Source organism: Daucus carota, chromosome 2, assembly GCF_001625215.2.
Source record: "Daucus carota subsp. sativus chromosome 2, DH1 v3.0, whole genome shotgun sequence".
Taxonomy (NCBI): Eukaryota; Viridiplantae; Streptophyta; class Magnoliopsida; order Apiales; family Apiaceae; genus Daucus; species Daucus carota.
Genome location: NC_030382.2, coordinates 45,778,848 through 45,806,190, shown reverse-complemented (window position 1 = coordinate 45,806,190; position 27,343 = coordinate 45,778,848). Strand labels below are relative to the sequence as shown.

Here is a 27,343-nt window from a genome sequence, read left to right as displayed (position 1 = left end):
CATAAAATAATCAAAGTTCACTTCCCACAAAATAATCACTATTTACCGTAATTTAAAATTTTAAATACTCTGTAACACAATATGCTAAACATGAGATTTAAACACTGATTCGAAGAATTCAAGTTGACCAAAGAAGTGTACAATTATATATTTCCAGACAGAGGATTCAAACACTCGTGGAAAAGGAGATGATATATATTCTTTACTCTGTCTTAACTCTTAATTAAGCATGCCGATATGTTGAGAAATAGAATAAAGATTCCATGCAGTGATACCTTAAATTGTTTTTTCAGTGAGCTTCTTCAAGATCCCTCTGCATTGCTTTGTCTATATAAACAAACAGCATATCTATGATTTAGCATAGAGATAGAAATCAAGAAACTGATATTTTTAGCTATGGAAACACTAGTGATCAGCTCATTCCTCCCATACATGTTGTCATTACTCATCATTCCTATATCCCTGTCTCTTTTCTTGATTCTGCGAAAACCGAATGCTGAGGGCTCAAACTTGAATGTTCCGCCTGGATCAAGTGGATGGCCTTTGGTTGGAGAAAGTATCAAGTTTGCATTAGCAGGGCCTCAGGAATTCATCAAGGAAAGAACCAAAAAGTACTCTCCGGATGTGTTTCAAACGTCGCTACTAGGAGAGAAAATGGCTGTGTTCTGTGGAGCTCAAGGGAACAAGTTCCTTTTTACAAATGAAAGTAAGCTACTTACTTCTTGGTGGCCACAGTCCATGAAAAAAGCTTTGCTTTTCCCTGAGTTTGTGGAGGCTTCTTTGAAGGAAGTTTCAGCTCTCAAGCGGAGTTTCATGCATGACATTCTGAAGCCAGAGGCTCTAAAACAGTACATACCAGTGATGGATTTAATGGCACGGGATCATGTGGATTCTGAATGGGCTGGGACTGAAGTAGTAAAGGTGTTTCCAATGTCAAAGAAGTACACGTTTGATTTGGCTTGTAGATTGTTTATGAGTATTGTTGATGCTGAGCATGTCACAAGACTAGCCAAGCACTTTACTCTTGTCACGTCTGGAATGTTCTCTGTCCCAATTGATTTGCCTGGCACGGCTTATAATGGGGCTATTAAGGGAGGGAGGCTAGTTCGTAAGGAGCTTATGAAGATCATCACCGCGAGGAAAAGGGAAATGCTGGAGAATGAATCAGAAGCAACAGCTCGTGATTTATTGTCCCGGATGCTGCTGGTGACAGATGAGAATGGGGAATGCATGAGTGAAATGGAGATTTCAAATAACATTATTGGTTTACTAGTTGCAAGCTATGAGACCACAAGCACTGCTGTAACCTTCGTCTTGAAGTACCTTGCTGAGCTTCCACATATATATAATAAGGTTTACGAAGGTACATTTCTTAAATAGTTTTACTTAATTTGTTGCTGCTTATGTCCAAGAAGTCGCGATTAATCAGCATGTTGTGGCTGTGCAGAGCAAATGGAGATAGCAAAAACAAAAGCAGCCGGGGAGCTGTTGACGTGGGAAGATGTTCAGAAAATGAAATACTCATGGAATGTTGCATGTGAATCTTTAAGGTTGGCACCACCTGGTCAAGGTGCATTCAGAGAGGCAGTCACTGATTTTACCTTTGCTGGTTATACCATTCCCAAAGGATGGAAGGTATAAATTTCCAAATGATGGAAGGTTTTGCCTTTGCTGATCACTTAAGTATATATATATTCATAGATTTAATCTAACACTCTTTCTTGTTTGTAGACATTTTGGATGGTGCATACAACGCACAAGAATCCAAAATACTTTGCGGATCCAGAAACATTTGATCCATCAAGGTTTCAAGGGAGTGGACCTGCTCCATACACTTTTGTACCTTTTGGAGGAGGGCCTAGAATGTGTCCCGGGAAAGAGTATGCTCGACTTGAAATCCTAGTGTTTATCTATAACGTTGTGACTAGATTCAAATTGGAGAAACTAAATCCTCAAGAAAAGATAGTCTTCCATGCTTCCCCCGTCCCAATGGAAGGTCTCCCAGTTCGCCTCATTCCTCACCAAACATAAACAGGCAAACAGCCTCTATGTCGACAAAATTATGATGCATAGGTGCCCCGTGTTTGATGTTTGTATTTATTTTAGCCCGCATGTTTTCATGGAGATTGAGTTCTGATCTCTGTAAAATGTATTCATACTACAAAATATGTAATAAAATACAACTTTATGAAGTTATTAATACAATAAGATTAAGTTGCCTTAAAAAATTATGTAGACTTCAACATCAATATAATAAGAAGCTGAATTATGCAGATGATAGCAGCAGGATAGCAGAAAATTCACCAATTGTTGATAGTGCAAACACCAGTAACTTATCCGAGATGGAAGTTTGTTATACATCGGAAGTAGGTTATGATGTTGTCGGCTTTATTTGCTCACCTAATAAAGCAGAAGAATGGAGATACTCAATGGCACCAATTCCTGCTTATAAAATTCTTCCAGCTTGTAATGATTCCGACTCTGAAGCTTCTGAGGATGACCAAACTGCATACTTTGAGACAGAGGTTGAAGAAACTTTCCTTAGAGCTGTTGATAAGATGTTGAAGAAGGTAATGTTATTTTAGAAATAAACTCGCTGAGGTTTGCATACAACACGACTCCATTAGCCTCCGCGGATGCTTTAATTTATTGGCTAATGAAATTGGCATTTGATACGGAACATAATTCAACTATTGAACTGTATGAATATTGGCATAATGTTACCCGTGGATTTACTTTTTGCAGACTAGGTGCATCTCCCTTGTATGTCTTAATTCTTCCAGAATGCTTTATTAATTTTTTTTGTCTGTCTTTCCCATGATCTACTACTGATGCCGGATTTTTTTCACACTTGCTGGGATGTTCTTGGTTTAAAAGGACAAGAAACAGGTTTGCCAAGGTGCAAAATCATGATTGCTTACAGAATCTTCATGTCTAGTCCGTAGGTATTAACTGTTATGCAGATTCGCATCTACAAGCGGAGAGTTTGGTTCTACTTGGTGACAAAGGAGATGTTAATTTGTTTCCCAATTACCCAATTGCAGTGTTTCAGCTGAGTCTTTGGTCGTTTTTTCACTTTGTGTTTAACTAATATGCATGTTGGGACTTGCTTGATGACAAATGTGAAACGATGCCTGCGGTTAAGATAAATTGTCAATTTTTTGCTTAAAATTAAGCCAGTGTTACCTCTAGTCATCTCCTGGAGACGTAGGCTTAAAGTTTAATCAGTTTGTTAATGAGTATTAGATTAGGATAAACTTTACTATTATTTTACGCTTATTAATAAAGGATATAGATTATAATACTGAGTAGTTCCTCGGTTGTGATTAATGGTAAAATGAAGGTAATAGTTTTTTAGCAACTGGTCCAAAACATACGAATAATACTAGCATACTTCTGATATTGTATCACGTTGTATATACATCAAAAATTTAGGATTAAGCACTTTTTTCCGCTGAACATATGCTACTAACATACGTATGTCAGAATCTCAGACCCTAGTACATGGTAAAAAGTGAAGGCAAATGGATATACAGAATGCACTAATACAGTATCCAACAAAAAAGAAAAGTGAAGGCAGAGTGAAGGTTACTGGATATGGGGAAGGATTTATGTGTTGTACCTTGTATGTTCTTGTTTGTGTGTGTGTCCCGGTGTATGAACATCGAAAACTAAAGTAGCTTAAAAATCATGGGCGCCAATACATGCATGCAAACAAACGCAGAAGACACCAACCAACCAAACATTGTACTTCTTCTGAAAATTTAAGGAGGGGACCTGGATTTATGTCAATTCTTCTCTTTTTTCTGCTACCATTGTACATTATCATGTCAAACTCTTATCTCGACCAGCTCGGGACCCCTGTCTTTTCTTTTTCCCAATTCGTACAATTTTTCGACTGAAAGTAACAAGTGTACCTCCCCTCTTCATCATTTTTCAAATTTATTTGTGACCTCATGAGGATTATACAGATTTATAGCCACTTGTTCCTTGCGGTTCTCTGATCCTAAGGATTATGGCTCGTCAGTCGGCCTCCCTGATCTTTTTCATACTTTAAAGCTTATCAAACTCTGTCTTTGTTATTGTAAATGGTTCTTGTCATTGATGATCACTTAATATGGTATCAGAGTTCTGAGTACCGAGCCTTACGGAATTGTAATTCAATAAAATTGATTTGATTAATACCCTTGAAACTTATTTTGTCAGGGGCATGCAGGATTTATACTATAGTCTTTGTGATATCATGAAAGGAATAAACAATTAAACTCTAGCCTGTTGGATTTTGTTAATCCTATCATTTCTTCACATGCAACTTGGCATCTTTGAAATTGGCTGGGACAATTAAGCCTGCTAAATAATTATATGCATAAATTATAAGGCAGATAAGTTGTTTTTACTTCTTTGTCTCTTGTGTTTCTGCTATTTTCATGGAAGAAACAGCTGCATACTACAGGCCATGACATATGACTGCATGATTATAAGTAAGAGGCATGGAACCACAAGTTTCTAGCATGTTTCTTGGCTTCAAATTAAAAATTCCTTCAACTTATTAATTTATTTTGCAAGGAACATATATCATTCTTTTTGTCTATAAATATATGATTGTTGACAAAATTGTGAAATTATATATGCCACTTGGTACTTTATAATAATCTGATATAAGAGCAACTCCAATGCACCCACTCCTTACCTATATTTAGTCTACATGGACAATATTTGAGGATTGAGAACAAAAAACACAACTCCAACGCAACTCCCTATCCCTCATTTATTTTAGGTGAGAGAAAGTTCAACCCCATATTTGAGGGATGAAAAAGCAAACCCCTATATTCTCCATGTCATCACCAGCTCATATATCCTCTTGTTTTTCTGTCATTTACCACTGCAATTTCTCTCTCATTTCAGTTGCATATGTGAATTTGAAATATAGGGGATCAATATAGAGAATACCATTGGAGCAAAACAATTTTTTGGTCCCCTATATTTTAAGTAACCATTATTATATAATATTTTAGGGGTTGAAAATAGGGAATTGCATTGGGCTTGCTCTAAGTTATTAATATTGATCATGTTTGCATGACCAGAATCCAGGCATGCTCACATAGGAAAATAGTCAAAATACTGGTTTGATACACCCTCCAAATGCACATTTCATTTGGGGAGTTGTTTGTAATTACCTTTTTAACAGAGTGCTGATTGAGTTGATCATTTTACCTTCCGGCAGAAGGGGAATTTGACAAGCATGGGAGGCCGAAATCGAATCATAGTAATTTGTCCCGATTTCTGCATTTTTAACTCGGATATTTTGAAATCCTGATTTCGCCACGAGAATTATTAAATAGAACCAAGCTGTGTATATTACTGTGACAGAGAGAAAGGACGGTAGGACTTTACTTTTGTGACCATAATTAAAAAATAGAAAGTTCCTTGGTTTGGTAAATATGATGTCATTAGCAGATGATTTATAATTAAATCGCAAAGCATGGACTAATGGTCCCATCCCTTAAATAAAACATATGTACTATATATAAATGTCAATTGTGATTTCTACATTTGCTTCTTCTCACATCAACAATTTGCTAGGCAAGAATGGAGAGCTTTAGTTCTGAGCCTCTTGCCACAGAAAGCTTTTCATACAGCTGGTTAGTGCAGCAAACACCTCAATTCCATGGCCTAGAGGAATACCTCACCTCAACATCATCTCCCAGAGACACTAATTTCAACTTCGATACTTCGATATCGAGATCATCCTCTTTTAATTTTGTCCATGCTGATGAAATCTTCTCAAATGGTCACATTATACCGTTTTATCTAGACAGAACAAAATCAAATGTCGAAGCCTTTAATACCCTGTCTTCACTGCCTGATCCCATTCCCATTTCTTCGAGTGATCGAATGAAATTTTATTATTTTTTCAAAAATTTGAGAACCTCGTCGAAAAGATTAATCAGAGGATGGTTGAGAATGCTGAGGCCTCTCTGTCACAAAGTTGGTTGTTCTAGAAAAAGTATTCGGGTGGACGATATCGATAGGAAAAAGTGGGAAATTCGGAGCCTGGAGAATTTAAATATTTCAATCGAAGCAGCTCCGAGCATGAGCAAGAAAAGTGAGTACAGGAGATTAAAAAAGGCTAGGAGTTGGAGCAGTAAGGCCCAAGAATCTGTTCCAACGAGTCCATGCTGGTTTGATAATGAGAGCTCAATCTATGAAGCAGTGCTTCACTGCAAGAGATCAATTGGTATGTGTGTTACAATCATGCAGATCATTATCGGTTTATGATCACGTATAATCTTTATGGGATTCTTGACTGTTATTCTCATTTTTATTGTATTTTTTATATTCAGAAAACTAAAAGGGATTCTCTGGGACAAAAAGAGAAAGTGGTGAAGGATAATTGAAGAGAATAAAGAGGTGAGGAAAAGCAAAGCAAGACAGCATGATGATGAGCAGAAGAGTTTCTTCTTAATATGCCTCGTGTATTACTGTGTTGCCATGGTATTATTGGTTCTATGATGTAATGCTAAAATTATTCTGCCCTTTAATATTACTCAAAAGATGTTTACATCCCAGAGATATATATTGTTTAAGAAATATACTTTTGAGCAACTCTCGATTCTCTCTCCATGTTTGTCACTCCCTTGTTTCAAAATGTTATTTACGGATCAGGATCTTGCTTCTGGTTGTGCTGTTAAATAGTGCAAAAAGATTATGGGAACGTTTGGCTTAATTTAGAAGAAGTGAATTATTGCCTAAAGTAAAGAAGTGGATTAGAAGCAATAAGGAACTTGACTTAATTAAAAGCGTTTGGATAACTTTTGTTTATAACTCAATTGAGGGTGTGGTAATTTAAATTTATAAATCCTAAAAAAATTCAAATTATTTAAAAAAACTTTATTAATAAATAAAGTTTATTACATTTTAAAATTTTTAAAACTTCATAATAAAATGCAAATCACTGAAAAAGCTCAAAAAAAACTAGAAATCCTAACTTCCAACTTCTGACTTGAAAAACCCAAAAGTAGAAGCTATAAAAAAGCTCAGAAGCTCTTCTAAGAATCTTAGCCAAACACCCACTATGACTTGTCTTAGAAGCTATAAAAAAGCTCACAAGCACTTCTAAGAATCTTAGCCAAACACCCACTATGACTTGTCCGGAAATTGTTAGCGATTGAATTAGATTTTTTGATGATTACAATAGAAGTTCTCACCCGCTGATTGAATTAGCAATTTCTTACAAAACTGTTTAGTAAATAGTTAAGTTTGATTAATATTTATGACTCAAAACCTCTAACCAAAAAACTCCTCAAAAAAACTTTTTAAAAATTTCTTTTAAGCCTAAACCTATCAAACACTAATATTAATAGAATTAATCCATACATTCTTAATACATGCTAGTGAAGGTCAAAAAATACTCCAAAAAATACCCACAAATTTGCCTGACCCGTTACCCACTAACCCGATAACCCATTAACCCGTTTCAGTTTTTATTTTTGGATGTTTGATCGTGCATTAACAAGCGTGTATTCTGTTACCGTATCCTCCGCGGCCTAATTCAAATTTTCAATTCCAGTTCCAGCAAAACCATCCTCAAGCTTATGGATCATCTTTGCGATCTTCTACTCATTGATATAGGCATTGTGTTCTTCACCGGGCATGAAAGTGACGGTGTTGCATCGATCTTGCCCGTGTGCAGGTCTAAAACGATTTCTTTGCATCCTGTTTCTCTTTTTTCCATTTCATAGAGTTTTTTGTCATTCCTTCTTGCTTTGATTCTTATACCAACCCAGATGCGGCAAGACCGGCCTCCCTCCGCTTCGTACTTCTGGCAAGAATATGTCGACAAGATCTGCAGGTTTTATTCTGGATTTAAGTTATTTTGATTTTTTTTATAATTTGTCATGTATGATTTCTAATCTATGGTTTCTATAATTGATACGTCATAAAGTGTTTGTTAGAACGCCTGAACTAAATTGTTTGTTCTGTTTGATCCATTTAATACGTTTTCTAATTCTAACATGTTCAAGCTCTATTTGTGTTTCAGGTTGATGTTAAAAGAAATCAATGAAGATTTTATAGCGAAATGACAGGTATTAACAATCAATTTTATGATTCGACCACCGCATTACATTATAGTTTCCGGACGTACTTATTTTCAAGATGCAGCAATCTTGGTCTTACTTTCTAGAAAGTCTTGGAGATTTGAGGAGGTGTTTGTGGCAGGTTGTTGGGGTTCTGGTGAGCATAGTAGGTTGGAGGGCATAATTTTGGGTCAGCTTTGGTATCTTGCAGAGTCATTTTGGGTGGTTATTAGTTCCGGTACAGCCTTGGTATCTTGCTGAGTATTTTTTTTGCCGAGGGTTAAGTGCGGTTGTGAATGGTATTTTGCTGTTAATTGGGTTCAGGACCTGTAAGTATTGCTGTACCTTGGCTTCCCATATTTTTATTCTCAATCATTTAAGCTGGCCAGGTTGTATTGGGATAGTAGTTCAGTGATTATATAATATTTGCCTGCTTTGGATTGTCTGGGACTTATTGTGTGGGTCATTCGTATTGCTCAGAAGTGATCAGTGCATGGTCAAAGTGTTGTGTGGTAGATTCAATTATTTGGAATGGTTGGGGAGGGTGCTGTTATCTCTGGCCGGAAGTTTTTAGGCCTATTTTGCTTGCTTTTTATTTTTTTATACGTTGGAGGACATGCATATTTATTTTCTATGATTAGTTGGTTGTTTTTCCTCTTTGAGTTTGTTATTCGAGGTTTTGTTTTCCAGATAGGAGTCCTCTCTTTATATTTTTTCTCTCTATGTAAAATTTATATGAGGTGCCGCCCTCATTTCCCGAAAAAAAAGAGTATGTGTTTGATTACTGTTGTAGAAATTAATATTGTATGTGGCGTTATTCTGTTTTTTCTTATCATCCATGTCGGGATTCAAGATTTTAATCTCTAATTTGTTGGATTGATTTTACAGGTCTTGGTATGAATTCTAATTCTAATCTCAATTCTTGCAGTGAACAACAAAATGAATTAGAATGCTATCTCCGTCCTTAAACGAAGATATTATTGCATCTTGACTTTCTCGGAAGGTTTGTCATTTTGATCCTACAATCTTGCATCTCATTTCTTTTGCATTAAAACTTAACATTAACATGTAGCAGACTTATTCAAACACTAATGATAATAGACTGATTTAAACTTTTTTGATAGTGGCCAGAATTGTCTAAGGTGTACAGGTGCTCTACGATTGGTTGCTTTTGTTGCCAGTGCATAAGCACAATAATCTGGCTAGCAAACTTGAGGTGATTGCTTTTATAGAAATTTTGCAATATTGCCTCTTATTTCACAAAAAGTGGTTATTTCTTCTTCTAGGTCATCTCTTGAATCACTTTTAGAGTTTTATTTATAAGACATAAAATTTTCAAGTATCAACCGTCCCATTTCAGTGTGTAGCTTATATTTTACAGATTCTTCTTGCAGAAATCGGATCGAAGTTTGTCACCGTGGCCACGATGGTATGGTGGTAGCCAGAATCATAATCTAATGTTTGCTAATTTCAGTATATAGTATAATATTGATATCTGTAGATTTATATTATGCATGTGTGGGTGTTTTCTATACAAATTTTTCCATAGAAGAGTAGTAACTAATAACATTTTCTTGATATTATCTTTTTTTAGCAGTGTTACGCTTTAATACATCTTTATTTCGTGATATGGCAACAGTGATAGAATGTTTAGGAACGTAATTGCTAAACAGCGGGAAGATGTAATTATTTCTGATAGGTGCTAAACGACGTAGTGGTGGAACAGCACTTGATGATTTCTTGCGTAATAGGATGCTTGGAATGCTGCCTCAAACCGACTTGACAAGAGTGGATGTGAATACACAACTTGGTATAAAAAAACTAAAGATTTCTGCACGTGTTTGTGACTACTAGAGATCAGGAGGCTTTACATACTTAAATTTTCATATTTTTGTTCTATCAGGTCTCACTGGCAGAAGGCCTGAAATTGATGAGGTTATCACTATGATAGAGGCTATGGACACATCAAAAGGTGGAGGAATGATTCCTGGTGATCAGCCTCAAGGCTGCCTCTGCTTCCGTAGCCCTTGAGGTCCATGAAAGCACTACAATTGCATTTTTAAACACAAGCACACATGGTAGATTGAGTATAACGAAGGTATTAAAAAGAGATGGTTTTCATAGCCGAGAAGATTTGGAGGATGTTGGGTACAGACCATGGAGCTATGCTACATATCTTTACGATTGGGTACTTGAATACACATTGTGTGCTTCGTTGACAGGTGGATTGTGGTGCTGATGTTATTGTCACACAACTTTTCTATGATACTGATATTTCTCTCAAATCTGTGAATGATTGTCGACAAATTGGGATAACTATTCCCATAGTCACTAGCAATGCTGGCATCATGCCAATCAACAATTATAAGGGATTCCTCCGCATGACTGGATTTTGCAAAACCAAGGTATGTATCTTTACAACACTAAGCACTTGGGAGGACAGCTTTTATGATTCTTTAATGTCATGCACTTCTATAGTTACAAAGAAAGAGTACGAATTCAGTGTTGAGAGGTTCTATCTGTTTTAGATACGTATTTTAAGTTGGTCAAACTTATTGGCTTTTGGTGTTGTCCTAACTTTAGACTTATTGGCTTTCTACCTCAAAATCTGGTATGTGTTCTCATACCATGGTAAATAATATAAGCCAATATACTAAGCATGAGTTTTTATGTTGCTTTAATGTTGCAATTTAGTCATTAGTGGCCTGGTACATATTCTATTTTTTTTTGAACAGGTAGATCAAATTTGAGGGTCAAAACGTATATGTCACCTACTATGTGGCTGAATTAGGGAGTCCATCCAACAATAAGAGGAGAAGTCTGGGAATTTTTACTGGGTTGTTATGATACTACGAGCACGTTTGATGAAAGACAGCAGATACGGCAACGCCGGAGGTAGTTCCTCATCCTTTGTTATATTCTATTCAAACTAATAGAAACATCTGGCGAGTTCTGTTGCACAATTTCTTCGTATATGTAATCACAATTTGTCCATCTTTACGCATCCTATATCTCCCTCTCCTTTGTCTTCCTTAACTTCAATGCTGTGAAGAATGCATTGAGAAACTTATTTTTGTAAATATAATACTTTAGTTGTTTTTTAAGTTGTCTCGACAAAATAATACTTTACTGTTAAGAAGTGATTTCATTTCTTAAGGTGTAGGGATGCATTTGATAAAGTAATCCATATATGGCAGGGCTTTAACATATTTGATTTGTCTACAGATATATATATATATATATATATATATATATATATATATATATATATGCATGTTCCTTATTAACTGGAAGTGTAGAACTTAATTTACTCTCAGTAGTTATCGAACATCATGTCATGTAAAATTACTATTTCTCGGGAAGATATTTTGAAACATTCTACATTGAAAATCAGAATGCAAAAGTCGGTAGGCGATAGCAGAACATCTGCAAACACTTCTGGACAAGGCGACAAAACAGGCATATCAAGCTACTTTGGTGTTACGGGAAAATCAAGTGTTGCGGAAGAAACAATAATGGGGATGGAATAAACTCTTGAAGAGGCAGACGTGTATAAAATATCATCAGAAGAACTGCAAGAATACAATGATTCAATGCAACAAAAGATAAAAACACCTGGATGAAAGAAACCGGAGGAAGTAGTCAATATAAAGGTACATCTCAATCTAATATAAGTAGCAGTCCTTTTTACTGATCATACAACTTGAGTTCTTTTACTTGCAAGATCAACGGTCCCAACAATGATTCCAAAGGCGTATAGGACAGAAGGATCTATAGAGGTTTTACCATAATATGATCAAGATTCAGAATTTGGTTCTGTATCTAGGTCTAAAGCATAGGCTGCAACCAAAATATGAATACAGTACTTGGCTTAAAAAATTAAAAGGTAATGAAAGTACAAATAGTCAAATAATATCAAAAAATGGTGAAAATATAAATCCTAATCTCCCAATTTTTAGACCGGAAGATGTCACCAAGATTGTCTCTGTTTTTTACAATCTCCAGAGGTAGTGTCATTTACTTTACTATCAAAACCTCACCACCGATTTCTTATATTCTTTTACAACGATCATATTCCAATTTACAATGTTATAAGTGTGGCACATTTAGCTATAAAGAGAATATTTTTCAACGGTCTTCAGCTATAAAGAGAATATTTGGGCACTGCTAAGCCTGGATTAGCTTTACAAAATAATGACTTAGTTGCAAAACTACAGATGTCTTGGCTGAAACAAGTAAATCAGGTTCTGGTATTAGAAATGAGAAGCATAACAATTTAGCCCTAATGTGATTATGTGATTTATTCACAGCCTCATCTTCTGATAGTTAGTGTTCATTTGGAACTGTACAGTTGAATACTGTAAATATGCTATATTATTAGTTATTAACAAGGTATATAAAGGTTATTAACTTGACAATAAAATTCTGTGAATCTTTGATACGTTCCTGACTATAATTTCCGTTAACACATGTATTTTTCGTCAGAATAAAGCATATTCTGGGGTATTTGACAAATATGAGTGCGATTGTGCGGCGGCAAAGCTACGAGGTCGTGGTCCAGGTGTCAACAATATGGGGAATTCCCAACAACCGGTGCTTGCTCATCACAAAGATCCATTAGTTGGTAATTTTTTTAAGGTTGCTTAGAAGCATCATGTATATTTCCAAAATTCAGGGAGGTTTTTCATTTCACTTGCAGCTCCTAGGCGTAGAGGTAGACGTCCAGGAGTTGAGAAACGTCTGGCACAGAGATTTGGCGAGGAAAGTGGCAACACAATAAAGAATCAGACTTCTGCAGAAGATGGTAACATTTAAATCACAAAGATGTAGCAAATTCTGGCAGTATCGGTGATAGGAAGTTTTTTACACTGATCTGCAGGTACATATAATCACTTTATCTTTTATTGAGATTCCTATTTCTAAAGGTTTATTCCAACTCATGGTTCCAGACAAGTTTCGGTTTAATGATACTAGCTTTGTAAAATATCAGCTTAGCAAAAAAATGTGGAAATAATGACAAGAGCAGAGTGAAAGGGATGAGGTAAAACACCTCTTCTTATATAAAATACATCAGACATTGATAATGTAATTCTGCTTTATAAAATATGCCAATCACTAAGTTTCACTTATCACTAAATAGTAGACTATCTGAAGAAATACACAAGCAAATATTCAAAGTCTGTTTTAGAGAGGAGAGCAACCAATCTGATGTGCTTGCAGAGTCTAACAAGACTTTAACTTGATGACTTTATGCTAGAGCATAAAAAACTTATCAGTTTCAATTGCATACTACTACAGATATATCCAAATTAAATTTACAGTGTCACTTATCAGTTACCAGTTACCTCATCACCACCTTGATTCTAAAAGATAAGCACATAAAAGCAGGACATATTCATTAACTCCAAATCATTCAGCATATTGATTTCAGAAGCTATCAATTAACCATCAAAAATTTGCAAATTTTAAAATTTTTAAACAATTTTAATGGGAGCTCGCGAAGCGCGGGCATAATTCCCTAGATTATCGCAAATTAGGATTAATTGGTATTGCATAGGAGAATGAACCCAATGAGTCATGTGAGAATATTAAAAATCTACACATTATGCTAATTTTTAATTACAAATTCATTATGCACATTTCATTCTATATTTTCAGTGCGAATGTTCTAGAGGTAATGATATGGTCTGCATTATTTACCCTCTAATTTTGCTGCTGATTGTGGTGGTTTTCTTTTAATAAGATCCAATAGTATTAATATACTCCTCAAAGATAATAATGTCATTGTTACTTTTGAAGTCCGGGTAGTATGTTAATTCTTCATAGTTATTGGGTTTGTTTGTTGTAGAAAATTAATAATTGTCTACACTGGTTATGTATTATCTTTACGGAACACTGTTACATGTAAGGTGCGTAGATTTAACTGAAAATTTAGTTACAATATTGGTATCTCTTGAGTAAATCATTATAAGTATTCTATAAATTATTGTCTTGACGTTCTCATTTTGACTGTTACTTATATGGTAAACACTTCAAACACAGTTCCACCTTAATTAATTCTATGCACTAATATTTTTTATCGTGTTTATACTTTTCAGGTCTTTGGTAATCTGATTGGTCAGGTGGTAGAGATTCTTTTCTTTCAGTGTTTTCATCCGAGTGTCTAGAAAAAAAGGAAGATATCTTATATTTTTAAAATAAGGCTGTTATATTGGTGTTGCTTCCTGAAAGCTTTTTTCTTACTACCTGCATGCCTTGGCAATTTTCACAGTATTTAGCTATTGCTGCAGCAGCGTGCCAGGTTGGTTGTACAGGTTGGATTGGGAATCTCCCAAATGACTATATCTAGCTATATAATTTTGGTAACTCTCAAGCCTATAACTTATTTTACAGGCAGTCTCAATATTAAGGTAGTTGGCCACTTTTCAAACTACATTCAAAACCTGATCACATTGCAATGTGTTGTCATCAGAGGTAAAAAAACAGGCTAATGCGAGTACACAGGCTCGTATGTCACGTATTTGCAAATTATGTACGCGCAGGAGGTTGTACAGACATGAGATTCTAATGTTGTTGTTGCATCAGATATTGATTTGGATCAAAAGGCAGCCACTCAGAACTCTTGACATCAATGCACGTGTTCTTGAAAGGCCTGTATCTGTGCACAAATTTATCGACGAGGAGATAGAGAATCATCCTTCTGTAACGGAGAACTCTGCCTCTGGGGGTAAGCACGTTGCCTGAACTCATTTTCAAATTGATTATATTCTCTAACCATCATGGTATGTACTAATATTCCTTGCATCTAGGTGTTAGCCGTATTGGTCGCGGTCATGTTAGTGGTTAAAAATTCAATGTTATGTATAATAGTGACAAGGAGAACAGTCCAGCGTCTATGGATGTTTGTGGAAAATCAGAGGGTAAGTTATATGTTTATGTAATTTTTTTCGGACATAAATATAATTAAAGGGATCGCAGCAACACTCTCCAATGTAGAGGATACTGAATTCTATTTTATGTTTAACGTAGTTTCTGCTGATCAGGAGCAGGTAGTGATAGTATGTTAGTAGATCAAGCTAAGCAGAAGAAGGATATTCAGGTGAATGTGACTATGTGGTCTGTAGATAATATTTTGGGTGATAAAGTTAAAGAGTATGAGTTTAGTGGCAGTAAGCTGCATCCTGAAGAATTAACAATAATGGAGCAAAGGATTGAAGAAAGAGAAAAATGTGAAGCGAGTGCAGAACAGATTGATCTGTGTCGAAAAGGAGTACATGTCAGAGCCTGATGAAATGAATTATTTTATGATGCAGGGGATTGATCAACAGGTGCAAGGTGGTGAGTGTACAGAGTAGGAGTCTGATGACAAGGAGAACAAAGAGAAGGTGCTGATTTGATTTTAGCAAGTTTCTCATCTTCTTTGTAGTTTATGGATAATTTAGCAATCTGGAACGTAAGAGGAAGAACAATTCTTTCTTTATTTTCTTCAATATCCTTTTTTTTTTGGTCAAGTTTATGTAAATGTTGCCATGTTTTGTTGTCAATTGCTGCACAATAATTCAAATACAAAAGCAACTTTGATAAAGGACAGGAAAAAAAGTGCAGAGGGTGTAGAGCAAATATTTGTTTGTTATACTACAGAATAACCGCAAATCTTCCTAAATTTACTACAGAAATAGAAACAATGAGGCAAAAGCCTTTGATACTCTTCAAAGTTTTTATTCTGTATTGAAGGGTTGTGCCAGGGCCAAGTGTGTCAGTTATTTGATCAAACTAAATCAAAGAAGACCTGGCTATTGTTGACCAGTATTTAACTACCATTAATCCGGACCCCATCTTATGGATCAAAAAGTGACTACTTTTTAAATTGCGTATGAATATGATAGAAGTCGGGAAACCTCATCTAGAGCATCTCTGGCTGATTAGATATATCATGTTCCAAGCTAAAATTTTGAGAAATATGGACAAAAATTCATTCCAGTAGAGTCTTTCCTCATTCCGCTAGACTTTAGGATCCACTTCTCATTTCTCATAAATAATTAATCCCCCATTTGTCATTTATTTTTTAATGATTAAATATTCAACTCTCATATTTTGGAACCTCTTTCTCAAATTTTTTAATTATCTTTTTCTCGAAAGAAATAGAATATAATATTGAAATAATAATAAGAAACACAAATGAGGATTATTGTTGGAGTTGTCAATCAATATAGGTCGGGCCTCGGTTCAGAATACCGGAGATCCAGATCGAGATCCAAACTTTTTCGGGTCTAAAAAGAAGATCCAGATCCAAAAAAATCGGGTTCGGGTCAGAACAATTACACTATTAAAATACTCCGTAGTTGTATCCAAAATATACAATATTTTTTTTGGTATTTTCTTACATCATCGGTTTTGTTACAATACTAAATGTATATGAAAATAATTTTTGTTTAAAAATCTTAAACCTGACGAAAAGATAAATCGTTACTAAAACCGATGTTTAAAAGTTATTCCTTTATGTCGTTAAAATGCTATAATTTTTAATAAATTTATTAAAAGTATTGTTAATATCACAATGAAATATTAGTTATCAATTATATGTCTGAAGGATGTTTATTATATTTATCACAGTCTTAGCTTGATAAATTTTAATGTGTTATTTTCGTTATACAACGAATATTTTTCAAAATTACACTCTCATATGAAAATCATAATTTCAATACAATTATCGGCTATATTTTATTAGATTCTACCTTTTTCATTTTTTTAATATTTAATATTCAGAACTTCAATAGATAATTTTATTTATCGATAATATACAAGTTCTTAGCACGTATAGCGCAGGCATAAAAGTTCAATTTTACACTTATACCTAATAATATATCACCTTCAAAATTTTGTGAGGATAAGAAAAGATATAATTTTTGAATAAGGGTCTTAGTACGCGTAGCGCGAGCATAATTGATTTGATAGCAGTTAAAATAATTTGTAAGCAAATTTTTTGATCAATAGTCTAAATAAGTATAAATTTTTATTTTTTCGAATAGATTATTACAGGTCTAAGATCACTATAGATATATACGAATTATTCATAGTAAGGAGAGTAATCGTGGTCATTCTTGCTTATGTAATAGTTGGTAATAATATTAAAAATTCGCATTTTAAGCAAATACACAATATTTTATTTTATTAATTGTTAAATAATTTTTAATGGGAGCTCGCGTAGCGCGGGCATAATTCCCTAGTAGAAATTAAAACACCCAAAATTTCTAACTTCTGTACACGGCCTAATGATATATGTTAGTATAATTTATTCTCCAGGACCCTGTAGTTGTTCAAGATTCAAGAGTTTAGGCCTTGATGGTCATGGCGCCTTACTTCTCCCCAGTAGATGTTCTTCTGTCCCTCTCATAAGCTAACAACCGCCTAAATCTAAATTTAAGGTATAATTGGCATCTTAAAGGGGAAAAAAAATCGTTTATGAGATATAATTAGAATTACGAATGAACACGAACATATTTATAAACATTGTTAAAATGGGGACATAATCAACAAAAAACCCGTTGTGTTGTTTGTTTTAATTACTTTTTCTCGCCCAATAATTATTTTAAAACCTATAATAAATAGGTATATTATATACTATCATACAAAAAGTGTTTATTTCAAAAAAAACGACCAGTAATTCAAATGGAAGAATTTGCATAGTAATTTCATCGAAACAATTTCTTCTGCGCTTTGCTTATGAGTATTAATTTTCATGCGACAAGACTGTTTCCGGAAAAATCACATAATAGTTATAGTCTGATCAACACAGACTCTTAAATTAAAAAAAAATAAAAAATACCAGAGAACGACAAAATGTGGGCGATTATAAGAATCAAAAGCATAGAAAAGCTTAGGAATCCTACGATTCGGCCTTCAATTTGCGAAGGTAAATTTTAGTGTTAGAGAGGCCTCAATGGAGTTCTTTCCCCTCTGCTGGGACCTTCGCTTCAATACATACAGTATCACACTAACAGTATATACACACATAAATACATTGATTGATGCTCAGTGAATACGAACCAATGGTAAAGATATTCATATTGTGAGCAGAAGCTCACAATCATGCTTTATTTTTCCATCGTTCTCTTCATCGCATCTATTTATTCGTATGAAAACAAAAATATATGAAAAAAGATCATCGGAGAAAATAAGAGCGGCGCAGCTCTCACCGCTGTGAGAGAAAGGATCAACCCTAGTAGTTGAAAGAGATGGTGGTCATATTTTATAATGCGGGTGCTATCAAACTGGGCTTATACAGGCCCGTATTTTTACTTAATTTGGGCTTTATTTTGTTGTTACCAGAGAGACCCGCTTAATATTATCCACTTCAGAGTTAGGGGCACAAAATTCTGTATCTCTATTATTGCTTGTTTTTATATATTTTTTTATTTATTTGTTGTATATTCATGAATTTGTATATAAATAAAGAAATCTAAGAAGGGCAAAATAGAAAAAGAAATAAGAAAAATAAAAAACTGAGTCAAAATACTCTTCTACCCCTAAACCCTAATCTAGGCCTATATAAACATCATTTTCTCTCTTTACTCATCTCTAAGCCTATATAAATCTCATTTTCTCTCTTTACCCACCAACTTAGTCTTTATCCTAATATTTAGTACGGTGGATCTAGCCTCCTTTCATTTGTAATCATCTCTTTCATTTTAAATTTTAGATCTAGTTTTATTTTCTAGGTTTTTTTTCTTGTAAACCCCCAATTTTCAACTAAATTCAAGCTTTATTCTTCCTTTTTAATGGTTGTCTTCGAGTTATACTACTTACGGGTGATGATATTTTCTAATCTCACTAAATAATTATCTTTGGGGATGTAAAAGGAGCCCTTTCTATTTGTTTTTTATTGTAGATCTATCATTCATTTTAGTAGTATAATGATAAAATAATTTTAGTTTAAAATTAATTGTTGCTTTGTGTTGAAGGTTGATGGATTTTGATTAATTATATTTGGAATGACTAAATTTTTTTTTGTCGAATCAATTTTTCGGCCAGTGAGATTTAAGCTATTCCGGACACTTTTGTAAATCCGATGAGGACCCATTCTAATGATTTGTGTTTACGACTGCGCGTTAAATATTTTCGATGATTGGGTGATGGAAAATTGACAAAGGTGTTCGAAATAGCTTAAACATTATCGAAAAATTGATTTGATCGAAAAATCAATCAGTAAAATTATTTAGTGGAAATAGAAAGATATCATCACCCATAATTAGTAAATTTGAAAACAATCATTAAAAAGGAAAAATAAAGCTCGTACTTAATTGAAAAGGGAGTTTTCACAAGAAAAGTACACCTACAAAATAAAACTATATTTAGAATTTAAAATGAAAGAAATGATCGCAAAATCAAAAGGAGGCTAGATATATTATACTAAAAACTAGAGTAAAGACTAAGTTGGTAGCTAACGAGAGAAAAGAGGTTTTTATAAGCTTAGATTAGGATTTTAAGAGTTGAATGGTATTTTTGTTTAAATTTTCTCTTAGTTTTTTTTCTTTCATTTCTTGTCCTTCTTGCACCTTTTTTTTCCTTTTTTTTTTCCTTCTTAATTTTTTAATTTCTCTATTTATGTAAAAATTCTTGTAAATACAATGAATATTTATTAAAAATACGAGAGAAGAGAACAAGTAATAATTAGAAACTGAAATATGCAATACAGATTTTTTTCTCAAAGTGTGAATTGTAGATATAATAAAAATGGATTATAACCGTTCTAGGTCCTATAAAGGGTTCCTGAATATCGTGATGGAGATGAACCGGCGGCATAAATATATTAATTGGTGTGATTGATTTAAGTATAAGGGGTTGATCTGATTTATTATTTTTATCACCAATCAGAATAAAACATGTGTCATTCGAGAATTTTTTGAGAACTAATTTAGGTGGTGTTTGGCAACCGCTTAAAAGCCGACTTCTAGCTTATAAGCCAACTTCTACTTTTTGCGGAGTGTTTGTGTAAAGAAGTTAGAAGCACTTCTGGTGACTTATAAGCTGAGAAGTTGGAAGTTAGAAATGCTAGCTTTTTTTCTTGACTTATTTTTTTTTTCGAAATTTAACTTCACAACAATGTGTAGGATCATTCTAAAAGATAGTTTATGATATTTTATTATTATTTTAGCAATTTTTATACCTAATAAGTCATGAATTTTAATGAATTTATCCAAACACTTAAATAGCTTATAAGTCCAAACCAACTTATCACTTATAATCCACTTCTTTACTTTAAGCAATAAGTCACTTCTTTTAAGTCCAGCCAAACGGCCCCTTAGTTTCCTCGTATATTCCGCACTAGAATGATATGAGCCTCTAATATGCCTCCAAAAGGTTAGTACTCATCTTTTCACTGCTGGTTGTCTTACATTCCTGGTTTTGCTGCTGCCTGTTTATGCAAAAATTGTTAATTATGTACCTTGCAAGTTATAGGAGAACAGGAAATATCAGATTATAACCTGGATCATCTATCTAGCTGTGCCAGGATCCCCCTATATCTCATGTGCATGATGAAGTGGCAGCGGTGCTTCTGCAGAAGTGTTCTTCAGCATTTCACCTCCGCTGCCTGTTTAAGGAGAAGAATTTTGTCAGTTTATAATTAGCACGCTACGTCGCTACCTTGTGTAGATTATTGGGAGAGTAATGGAGGGAGAGTTGTTTACTTGTTCTAGACATGAGCATAATACACAGGTCTACAGAGCATCTCCAATATATGTTGTGCTGAAAACATTTTATTTTATGGTATCATGCAGTTGTGAACTGGCCTTGTGATTTCTATATCTTTAAAATCTGTCATTTGCAAAATCTGTGCTCTCAATTGAGGCAAACTTGAACATTTTAGAAAGGTTCAACATTAAAGCTCATTTGTGCTTCCCATAAGAACTTGTTTTAAGCCATTGGATGGAATCATCAAGCTGAAACTAGCAGTATGCATGGTATCTTGGTTTGAACTAGTAGGTACTCATTCCCCTGCAAACTTGAGATTTTTCTTCAACATGTGTTCCACTCATACAAAAACTTCTTGTTTGTGTGACGTTTGTTACATGATTAATAAGCGCAGTTGTTATAAAATTATCATAATTATATAACATGTCTAATTATTTGTCAAATTTTAGTCAATTTAACCGAGTCAAATCAAAACAAAACTATTAACAAGACTATTATTTTGAAGACTATTCTCATCCATATAAACCCGCTTCCATTGCCATCAACAATCCACCCCCAAATTCAATTCAATCGTTGATTGTGATCATCTGCTCTACAGTGTGTAACAAATCTTCGAAATCACAGTCTACTTTATATATACAGAACACAGCATATGATTCCCTGTTATCTCCCTTAAAATTCAAATCGGGCATGTTATGTATTCAGATCACAGAATGCAAAAAAAAAAAAAAAAAATTCACAAAATTCTATTTCTCGATATCAATATTCTTATAAACACAAGCACACAGCTAAGCCACTAAACAGTTCCGTTCCTACACAATTGAGCAAGCATCACCTCCTCCGATTCCGACCATCAGTATATAGAGACAGCGGAACCACCTCGGACAACGGCGTCGACAGAGGAGTCGGCAGAGGCGAGTTCCGACAAACAGGACACGAAGCATTCAGCTTCAGCCACTCATCAACACACTTCAAGTGAAACCAGTGCTTACAATCAGGCAACATTCTCAGCATCTCCCCTTCCTTGTACTCGCACAAGCATATTGCGCATACTGAATCCCCGCAATCGCCTCCTCTCACGAATTTCACCTTCGGGTACGAATCGATCACCGCCTGATCGAGTCCCACGACGCCGTTCTGCTCATCCGCTTCCTCGTCATCAACGAAGATTGAGCGCGGGAGCGTAATGCCGTTGTCAGTAGTGATGAAATTAGGGTTAGGGTTAGGGCGGCGGCGAGAAATTCGGAAGAGGAGGTAGCAGAGGAGGATGAGAGCGAGGATGAGGAGAAAGGCGAGGGACAAAACGGTGGCGTAGCGGAGACGGATGTGGGTAATGTCGGGTCGGGTTGGGGAGGGCGGGTCGGGTGGGGTGGTGGGGGGAGTGTAGAAAGGGAAGGTGGACATGGGGAGGAGGAGGAGAGGTGTGAGTGTGGTGTGGTGGCTGCCATTTGAGTGGATGGTTGGGGGTAGATGATGGGTAGATTTGAAGATGAATGCATTTAATACTGTTTCCTTTGATTCTTTTGCAAACTTGATCACCAACATGCTTGGCTTATTTATTTCTCGATTCTCAGGATATATTCGCTGGCAGCCAGCTGCGGGGGAATATTTTTTATGAAGTATTATTTATTTTTAAATTTTAAATCCATGTTTATTCTTAGGAGGAGCGTTCAATTGGGATTGTTTTGGGTTTATTAATTTTAACTTTTATTTGATTTTGATTTTGTGTGAATTTTTGATAAAATATCGCAGAATTGATATAGATTATGAGAGTTTGGTGAGATTTCAAAATTTTAAATTACAGTAATTGTATTTTAAATTACACGAAATTGTAGTTTCGTGTACTTTCGTGTACCCAAAATGAAAATTCATATCCGGCACTAAATCTATCGTGTAATTTCTTGTTTTTATACTTTCGTGTATTAAAAATCAAAATCCATATCCATTTTTTCGTGTCGTTTCGTTTCTTGTTAGCGTATTACGTGTCAAATTGCCGGGCCTAGTTTGGAGTGATTAGGAAGGACTGTCTCACAGTATAATAATATTAATAAATAAGCCAGCTAGTAATCAAAATCTATCCGGGGATGTAGCTCAGATGGTAGAGCGCTCGCTTAGCATGCGAGAGGTACGGGGATCGATACCCCGCATCTCCATTTTACGTTCTGCCCGTTTTGTTGTTTTTGTTATGAAAGCCTGAGTTCCCTTTTTTTTTCTTTTCTTTTATATTCAGTGATGTTTTATGCAACTTAGCCGTTCAAATTAGGCTTTCCCCTTTTCTTTGTTTTCACAAAGAATATAATCACCGGTAATAGCCGTTTTTCAGAGTTTATAACATTATCTACATCAAATATAATTTAATACATTTAGCAACCAAACAAGATACTGCCCCCCTTTCAATATACATTTAAGTTTTCAAAACGAAAACGAATTCAACATAACCTAGTTCCTATTTGTACTTTCAAGAACGATCTTATATCACACACTTCTAAATTATATTTGTATTTATACAAAATTGTTGAAAAAATAATGTTTTATTTACACAACGAGTATCTTAATGTTATTTGATTCATTAATATAATAACATGAGTATCCACTACATTATTAAATTATTGTCTATTAAGTACTCAGTATTTCTTAAATCTATTTAATATATGTGTGTTTTTTGATGATTACAATTGATTAGAGATTATATACTATATATATTTAGGGAATTGATAAATAAACTCCACAGTTTACTATTTAAGCTCCAAATCCAAATTTTATACCATATTTACCTATGCCTTCTCCACATATTTTATCCATATTAGTGGTGATAATGATATTTGGATAAATAAAAAAATTGAATTGGAGCTTAAATAATAAACTTTGTAGCTTATTTATCAATTCCCTATATTTATATATTTTTGGATTTTTCAAAGAAATAAGCCTGTTGTCAAATTATTTAATATTAGTTCTACTTCGTTTAAAAAATATATATATTAGTTCTACTTTGTCTTGATAAAATATATACTTCAATATATAATATTATTCAATTTCAATTTCCATATATTCATTCTTAACATTTTCCTTATACTTTAATTTTTATTTATTCACCGCCAATCTTTTTCTTACTCCCTCTTGGTGGGACCTATCAATATTTAATAATAGATTTGAGATAGTGGAGGAAAGTAGTGGGTGTAATAGTAGTTTTTATTGTTAAATATTAGATAGTAGGGGAAGATAGTGGGTGTAACTATCAGAAAAACTTACTATTTATAGTAACGTAAATAAATGAGAGGGACATCTCAAAATAGTAACTGTAAACAAAAATGAAAGGGACATAGGCAGTATAATTTAAGTCATCGCGATCATCCATTTCTTTTCTCAAGATTTGAATCATATTTTAAATCAGAGCAAAGGACTACTATTCCCGTACATGACTTTTAGATTTTAATATTTTAAAGCAGAGCACTAAAATTTATTACTTTGATATATTTTAATCGGTGTGATTTGATGTATTTTAATCGTTGTGGTTGTTGTAAATGGAGGAGGTCCACCAAGTGTAAGCCAATAAAAATATTTTGGGCTTATTGCACACGATATGCACACAATAAAAAAACCGATATTTTGATAATAATGTTAAGTTATATATTACTAGTATGTGAAAATAAGCCTTTTTGGATGTGAGGTCCTATAAGTCTATAACCTATGGGTTATTCAACACTTCCTCGTTCGAGGGAACGGACCCCTCGAGTCATGAACAAACTGGAATCAGAAGTCCAAATCAAGAATGTAACTTCAACAAAAACATAAATTTGCCATTTTGTCATGAAAAACAAACGTCATTTGTCTTCTTATTTCTTATTTATTGTTACAAAGCATGAGTTCCCATACTCTCCTTGCACAAACCAGCAAGGAAAGTAAGTACTTGGGAAGTGGGGAACACTTCAGATAAACATCACTCTGGTGATTATTTGGACCACAAGTCGGAGACGGTTGGAAGCTTGATTTCACCCTTGCTGTTGATCGGAATGCTTATATTCCCAAAAATTGGAAGATCCACAATCAGGACGATAGCTAGATCATAGTCAATGTCCCAATCAGCACCAATATCCCTGGCCAAGCTCAGCAGCACGCTGTGTGGCACCTTCAATCCCACATTAAGCAATGTGGTATCATTTCCCTTGAGGGAGCCAGGGTCAGGAACGGTTCCTGATGCTATCTCCCTATAATTTTTCATCATCACAACAATGTAACAAAGTAAATCAGTATATACAAGGAAATTAATACCATCTTGAATGAGAAAAAAGTATCTTGAAATTCATCATTGTTTATCAAAAGATGCTGAAGGTTTCATTTACACATCCAATGATCCAAAGATCCGATATACGTTTATTTAGAATTATGTTTAGGACTGGAAAGAAAATAAAACAATCATTTAGGCAAATCATTTTCCACAAAATTTTAAATCATGTATTTAAAACCTTGTACTACAATATAAATAGATTTGGTTCATTCTCCTTTTCCCTTGAGAATATGCTTTCTTCTAAAAAGAATTCATCATTGCAGCATAAAAACACAAAAAGAGGCATATTCCCCTATAAAGAACCCACCATCCTAATGTGAGAATTAGAATTCTTCTTATCTACGCCTAGTGACATATCACATCAAATAAAGTATATTGACGATAAATCAGTAGATACTAGACGATCATCCTTTCTCAACCTTGTACCGGGTCAAGTCCAGGCAGAGACATGAGTATGTGAGTATGCAATCTTTGCAAGAGACAATTACACAAGTAGACATTTATTATGATTGTTACACTGAACACTGCAAAAAAAACTGGTACATTTTAAGTAGCCGCCTCAAGACAACAGGCAGTCATTCACTTTGATTTTCCTTTAGTTGGAATAAAGATTAATCCTCTTAGCTTCTCCTTTAATCCGCAAATTATAGATTTAAAAGATGACAAGCAGGGGTTGAGCATATATAGGTAATCAACTGCCTAAATTGAACCAAAGCCGACCGTGAAGATGAAAATACCAATAGAAGAGCAGCAAGTGTCAAAAGTGAAGGCGCAGAACCAAAAAAAATCTAATTTGAAGCCTCCAAATAAAGCAACAACATTTGACATGCTAATCTATCTCTCTGTTTCCAAACTACTTTTTCCTGTATGTTTCTTGATCTATATCACATGAAATAAGTTGTTCTTTGACACCTTACTATGATCATTCACTTGGACACTCATTTAGGCCTAGGCAGCGACTCACAAATAGTTTCGTCTCTTAAAACAATTAAAGAACCCCATCTACACTTGAATATACCAAATCTCTAAATATACAACTCAGAACAATTCAAATTTTTAATTCAATCTGACCAGGTCACATTAAGCTCGCATCTTATAACTTCAATCCTAGCTTTAACAAAATCGAACACAATACAAATAACTTCATATAGATTAACAGAAATCATCTAATCACAGAAATCAAACCCTAGTAAATAACCATTAAAAATTTAGCATGAATAATAGTATTTCATATAGAAAAACAAAACTAAAATAAAATTAAAGTTGTAAAAACAAAAATTACCTATTGTTACTCTTGAGGCAGTAAGTGATGTCACAGATAGGAACCGAAGTACTGTAAGGATTAGTGACGGAGACTTTGGCATCATAAGTGATACAACTCCGGCTAACGTCGGTGAGATCAACGTCGAGCACCTCCGCCTCCGGCTTCTTCATCTCCGCCAGCTTTTCCGACACATAGTTCTTAGCTTTGTCCAACAGATGCGACATTTTTTCCGGCAAGTGTTTTTATGTTATCGAGGTGATTTATAGAATTGATTTATGTGTCTATATATAAGGCTCCCGAAGGTTTAATTTATGTTTATTAATACGGTGATGTGCTTAATTTGTGGGTCCGCCACGTGAATGCGTGTAAGAAAGACGTGGGGACACGTGAGGTTCAGACAAAGGCGAGATATTTCAGTACGATCTGACTCGGTTTGAGCTATCAACTTAACGCGTTGCCGACGTTCCTGTCCTTTTTCAATTGATTCACTTTATTTATATTTTATCTAGGAATGAGATATCGGATAAGTATTATTGGAGTGGTTCGGTCCACAGCACTGATTTTTAATTGGGCCGTAAATAAAAGAGCAAGCTTGGGGTATTTTTGTTGTTACATGGGCCTGTGAAATAAAACTAAGCGGCCTGTGATCCTCTGTAAGCAACAAAGGGGCGGCATTTTACCATTCTATTTCCTGTGGCTTATTGGAGGATGTTTCTAAGAATCAAACTTGCACCTAATAATAGCCGTGTAAATTATACACGGTCTCTGAATAAATCTAGTCGAGACCATTTTTAAGTTGATGAATTCAAGATTTTAGTTGTAATATCAAACATGATGATTCAAACTTACCAAACAAATGTGTTGTCCGTTCCATCTAAAACTTTAAAATGTGAGAGGAGGCTCTTTATGAATCTTATACTTATATTTCAACGGTCCGACCCTGATTTTGTTAAGTATCGAGTCTGAGTCGGAGATATTTGCAAACAAAATCAATCAAATCAAAAGGGAGTAATTTTAGAAAAT

At 34.6% G+C, this 27,343-nt stretch overlaps 3 protein-coding genes, 1 long non-coding RNA gene and 2 other non-coding genes across 47 annotated transcripts; 3 read left to right on the top strand and 3 right to left on the bottom strand.

Annotated features, from left to right (window-relative positions):
* The first annotated feature begins 209 nt into the window (after positions 1 to 209).
* Positions 210 to 2,192, top strand: LOC108208468 (beta-amyrin 6-beta-monooxygenase-like). The gene is made up of 3 exons (XM_017378996.2): positions 210 to 1,363; positions 1,448 to 1,635; positions 1,732 to 2,192. Exons 1-3 carry the CDS (start codon positions 397 to 399, stop codon positions 2,029 to 2,031), a joined length of 1,455 nt encoding a protein of 484 aa, XP_017234485.1. The 5' UTR covers positions 210 to 396; the 3' UTR covers positions 2,032 to 2,192.
* Positions 2,193 to 7,465: 5,273 nt separating this feature from the next.
* Positions 7,466 to 15,663, top strand: LOC108209757 (uncharacterized). 42 transcript variants are annotated; one of them, XR_010289016.1, is made up of 19 exons: positions 7,470 to 7,693; positions 7,788 to 7,852; positions 8,042 to 8,087; positions 8,221 to 8,407; positions 9,007 to 9,081; positions 9,203 to 9,294; positions 9,473 to 9,888; positions 9,982 to 10,483; positions 10,814 to 10,973; positions 11,473 to 11,731; positions 12,564 to 12,702; positions 12,778 to 12,957; positions 13,069 to 13,119; positions 14,177 to 14,200; positions 14,350 to 14,379; positions 14,472 to 14,552; positions 14,664 to 14,805; positions 14,888 to 14,998; positions 15,108 to 15,663. It is a non-coding gene; the product is annotated as an uncharacterized LOC108209757 (long non-coding RNA). The 42 variants fall into 42 exon arrangements; XR_010289011.1 differs by having other exon boundaries at positions 7,467 to 7,693; positions 14,177 to 14,392; positions 14,472 to 14,586; XR_010289010.1 differs by having other exon boundaries at positions 7,468 to 7,693; positions 14,177 to 14,379; positions 14,472 to 14,586.
* A 2,251-nt stretch (positions 15,664 to 17,914) lies between these two features.
* LOC135151010 (small nucleolar RNA snoR145) lies at positions 17,915 to 18,053 on the bottom strand. Its single transcript, XR_010289461.1, has one exon. It is a non-coding gene; the product is annotated as a small nucleolar RNA snoR145 (small nucleolar RNA).
* A 3,443-nt stretch (positions 18,054 to 21,496) lies between these two features.
* LOC108208010 (RING-H2 finger protein ATL67) lies at positions 21,497 to 22,351 on the bottom strand. The gene has a single exon (XM_017378480.2). It carries the CDS (start codon positions 22,314 to 22,316, stop codon positions 21,603 to 21,605), a length of 714 nt encoding a protein of 237 aa, XP_017233969.2. The 5' UTR covers positions 22,317 to 22,351; the 3' UTR covers positions 21,497 to 21,602.
* Positions 22,352 to 22,851: 500 nt separating this feature from the next.
* Positions 22,852 to 22,924, top strand: TRNAA-AGC (transfer RNA alanine (anticodon AGC)). The gene has a single exon. It is a non-coding gene; the product is annotated as a tRNA-Ala (tRNA).
* Positions 22,925 to 24,547: 1,623 nt separating this feature from the next.
* On the bottom strand, positions 24,548 to 26,611 carry LOC108210193 (desiccation protectant protein Lea14 homolog). The gene is made up of 2 exons (XM_017381482.2): positions 26,339 to 26,611; positions 24,548 to 24,976 (listed from the first exon to the last, which is right to left on the bottom strand). The coding sequence occupies exons 1-2, from the start codon at positions 26,542 to 26,544 to the stop codon at positions 24,721 to 24,723; spliced, it is 462 nt and encodes a 153-aa protein (XP_017236971.1). The 5' UTR covers positions 26,545 to 26,611; the 3' UTR covers positions 24,548 to 24,720.
* Between the last annotated feature and the right edge of the window lie 732 nt (positions 26,612 to 27,343).

What these genes read in the sequence shown, in the direction of transcription:
- LOC108208468 (XM_017378996.2), top strand. Translation starts at nt 397, where the DNA reads ATGGAAACACTAGTGATCAGCTCATTCCTCCCATACATGTTGTCATTA. An exon ending in ATATAATAAGGTTTACGAAG is followed by an intron (nt 1,364 to 1,447) that starts GTACATTTCTTA and finishes GTGGCTGTGCAG; the next exon opens with AGCAAATGGAGATAGCAAAA. An exon ending in CCATTCCCAAAGGATGGAAG is followed by an intron (nt 1,636 to 1,731) that starts GTATAAATTTCC and finishes TCTTGTTTGTAG; the next exon opens with ACATTTTGGATGGTGCATAC.
- LOC108208010 (XM_017378480.2), bottom strand. Translation starts at nt 22,316, where the DNA reads ATGTTGGTGATCAAGTTTGCAAAAGAATCAAAGGAAACAGTATTAAAT.
- LOC108210193 (XM_017381482.2), bottom strand. Translation starts at nt 26,544, where the DNA reads ATGTCGCATCTGTTGGACAAAGCTAAGAACTATGTGTCGGAAAAGCTG. An exon ending in TGCCTCAAGAGTAACAATAG is followed by an intron (nt 24,977 to 26,338) that starts GTAATTTTTGTT and finishes GAAAAATTATAG; the next exon opens with GGAGATAGCATCAGGAACCG.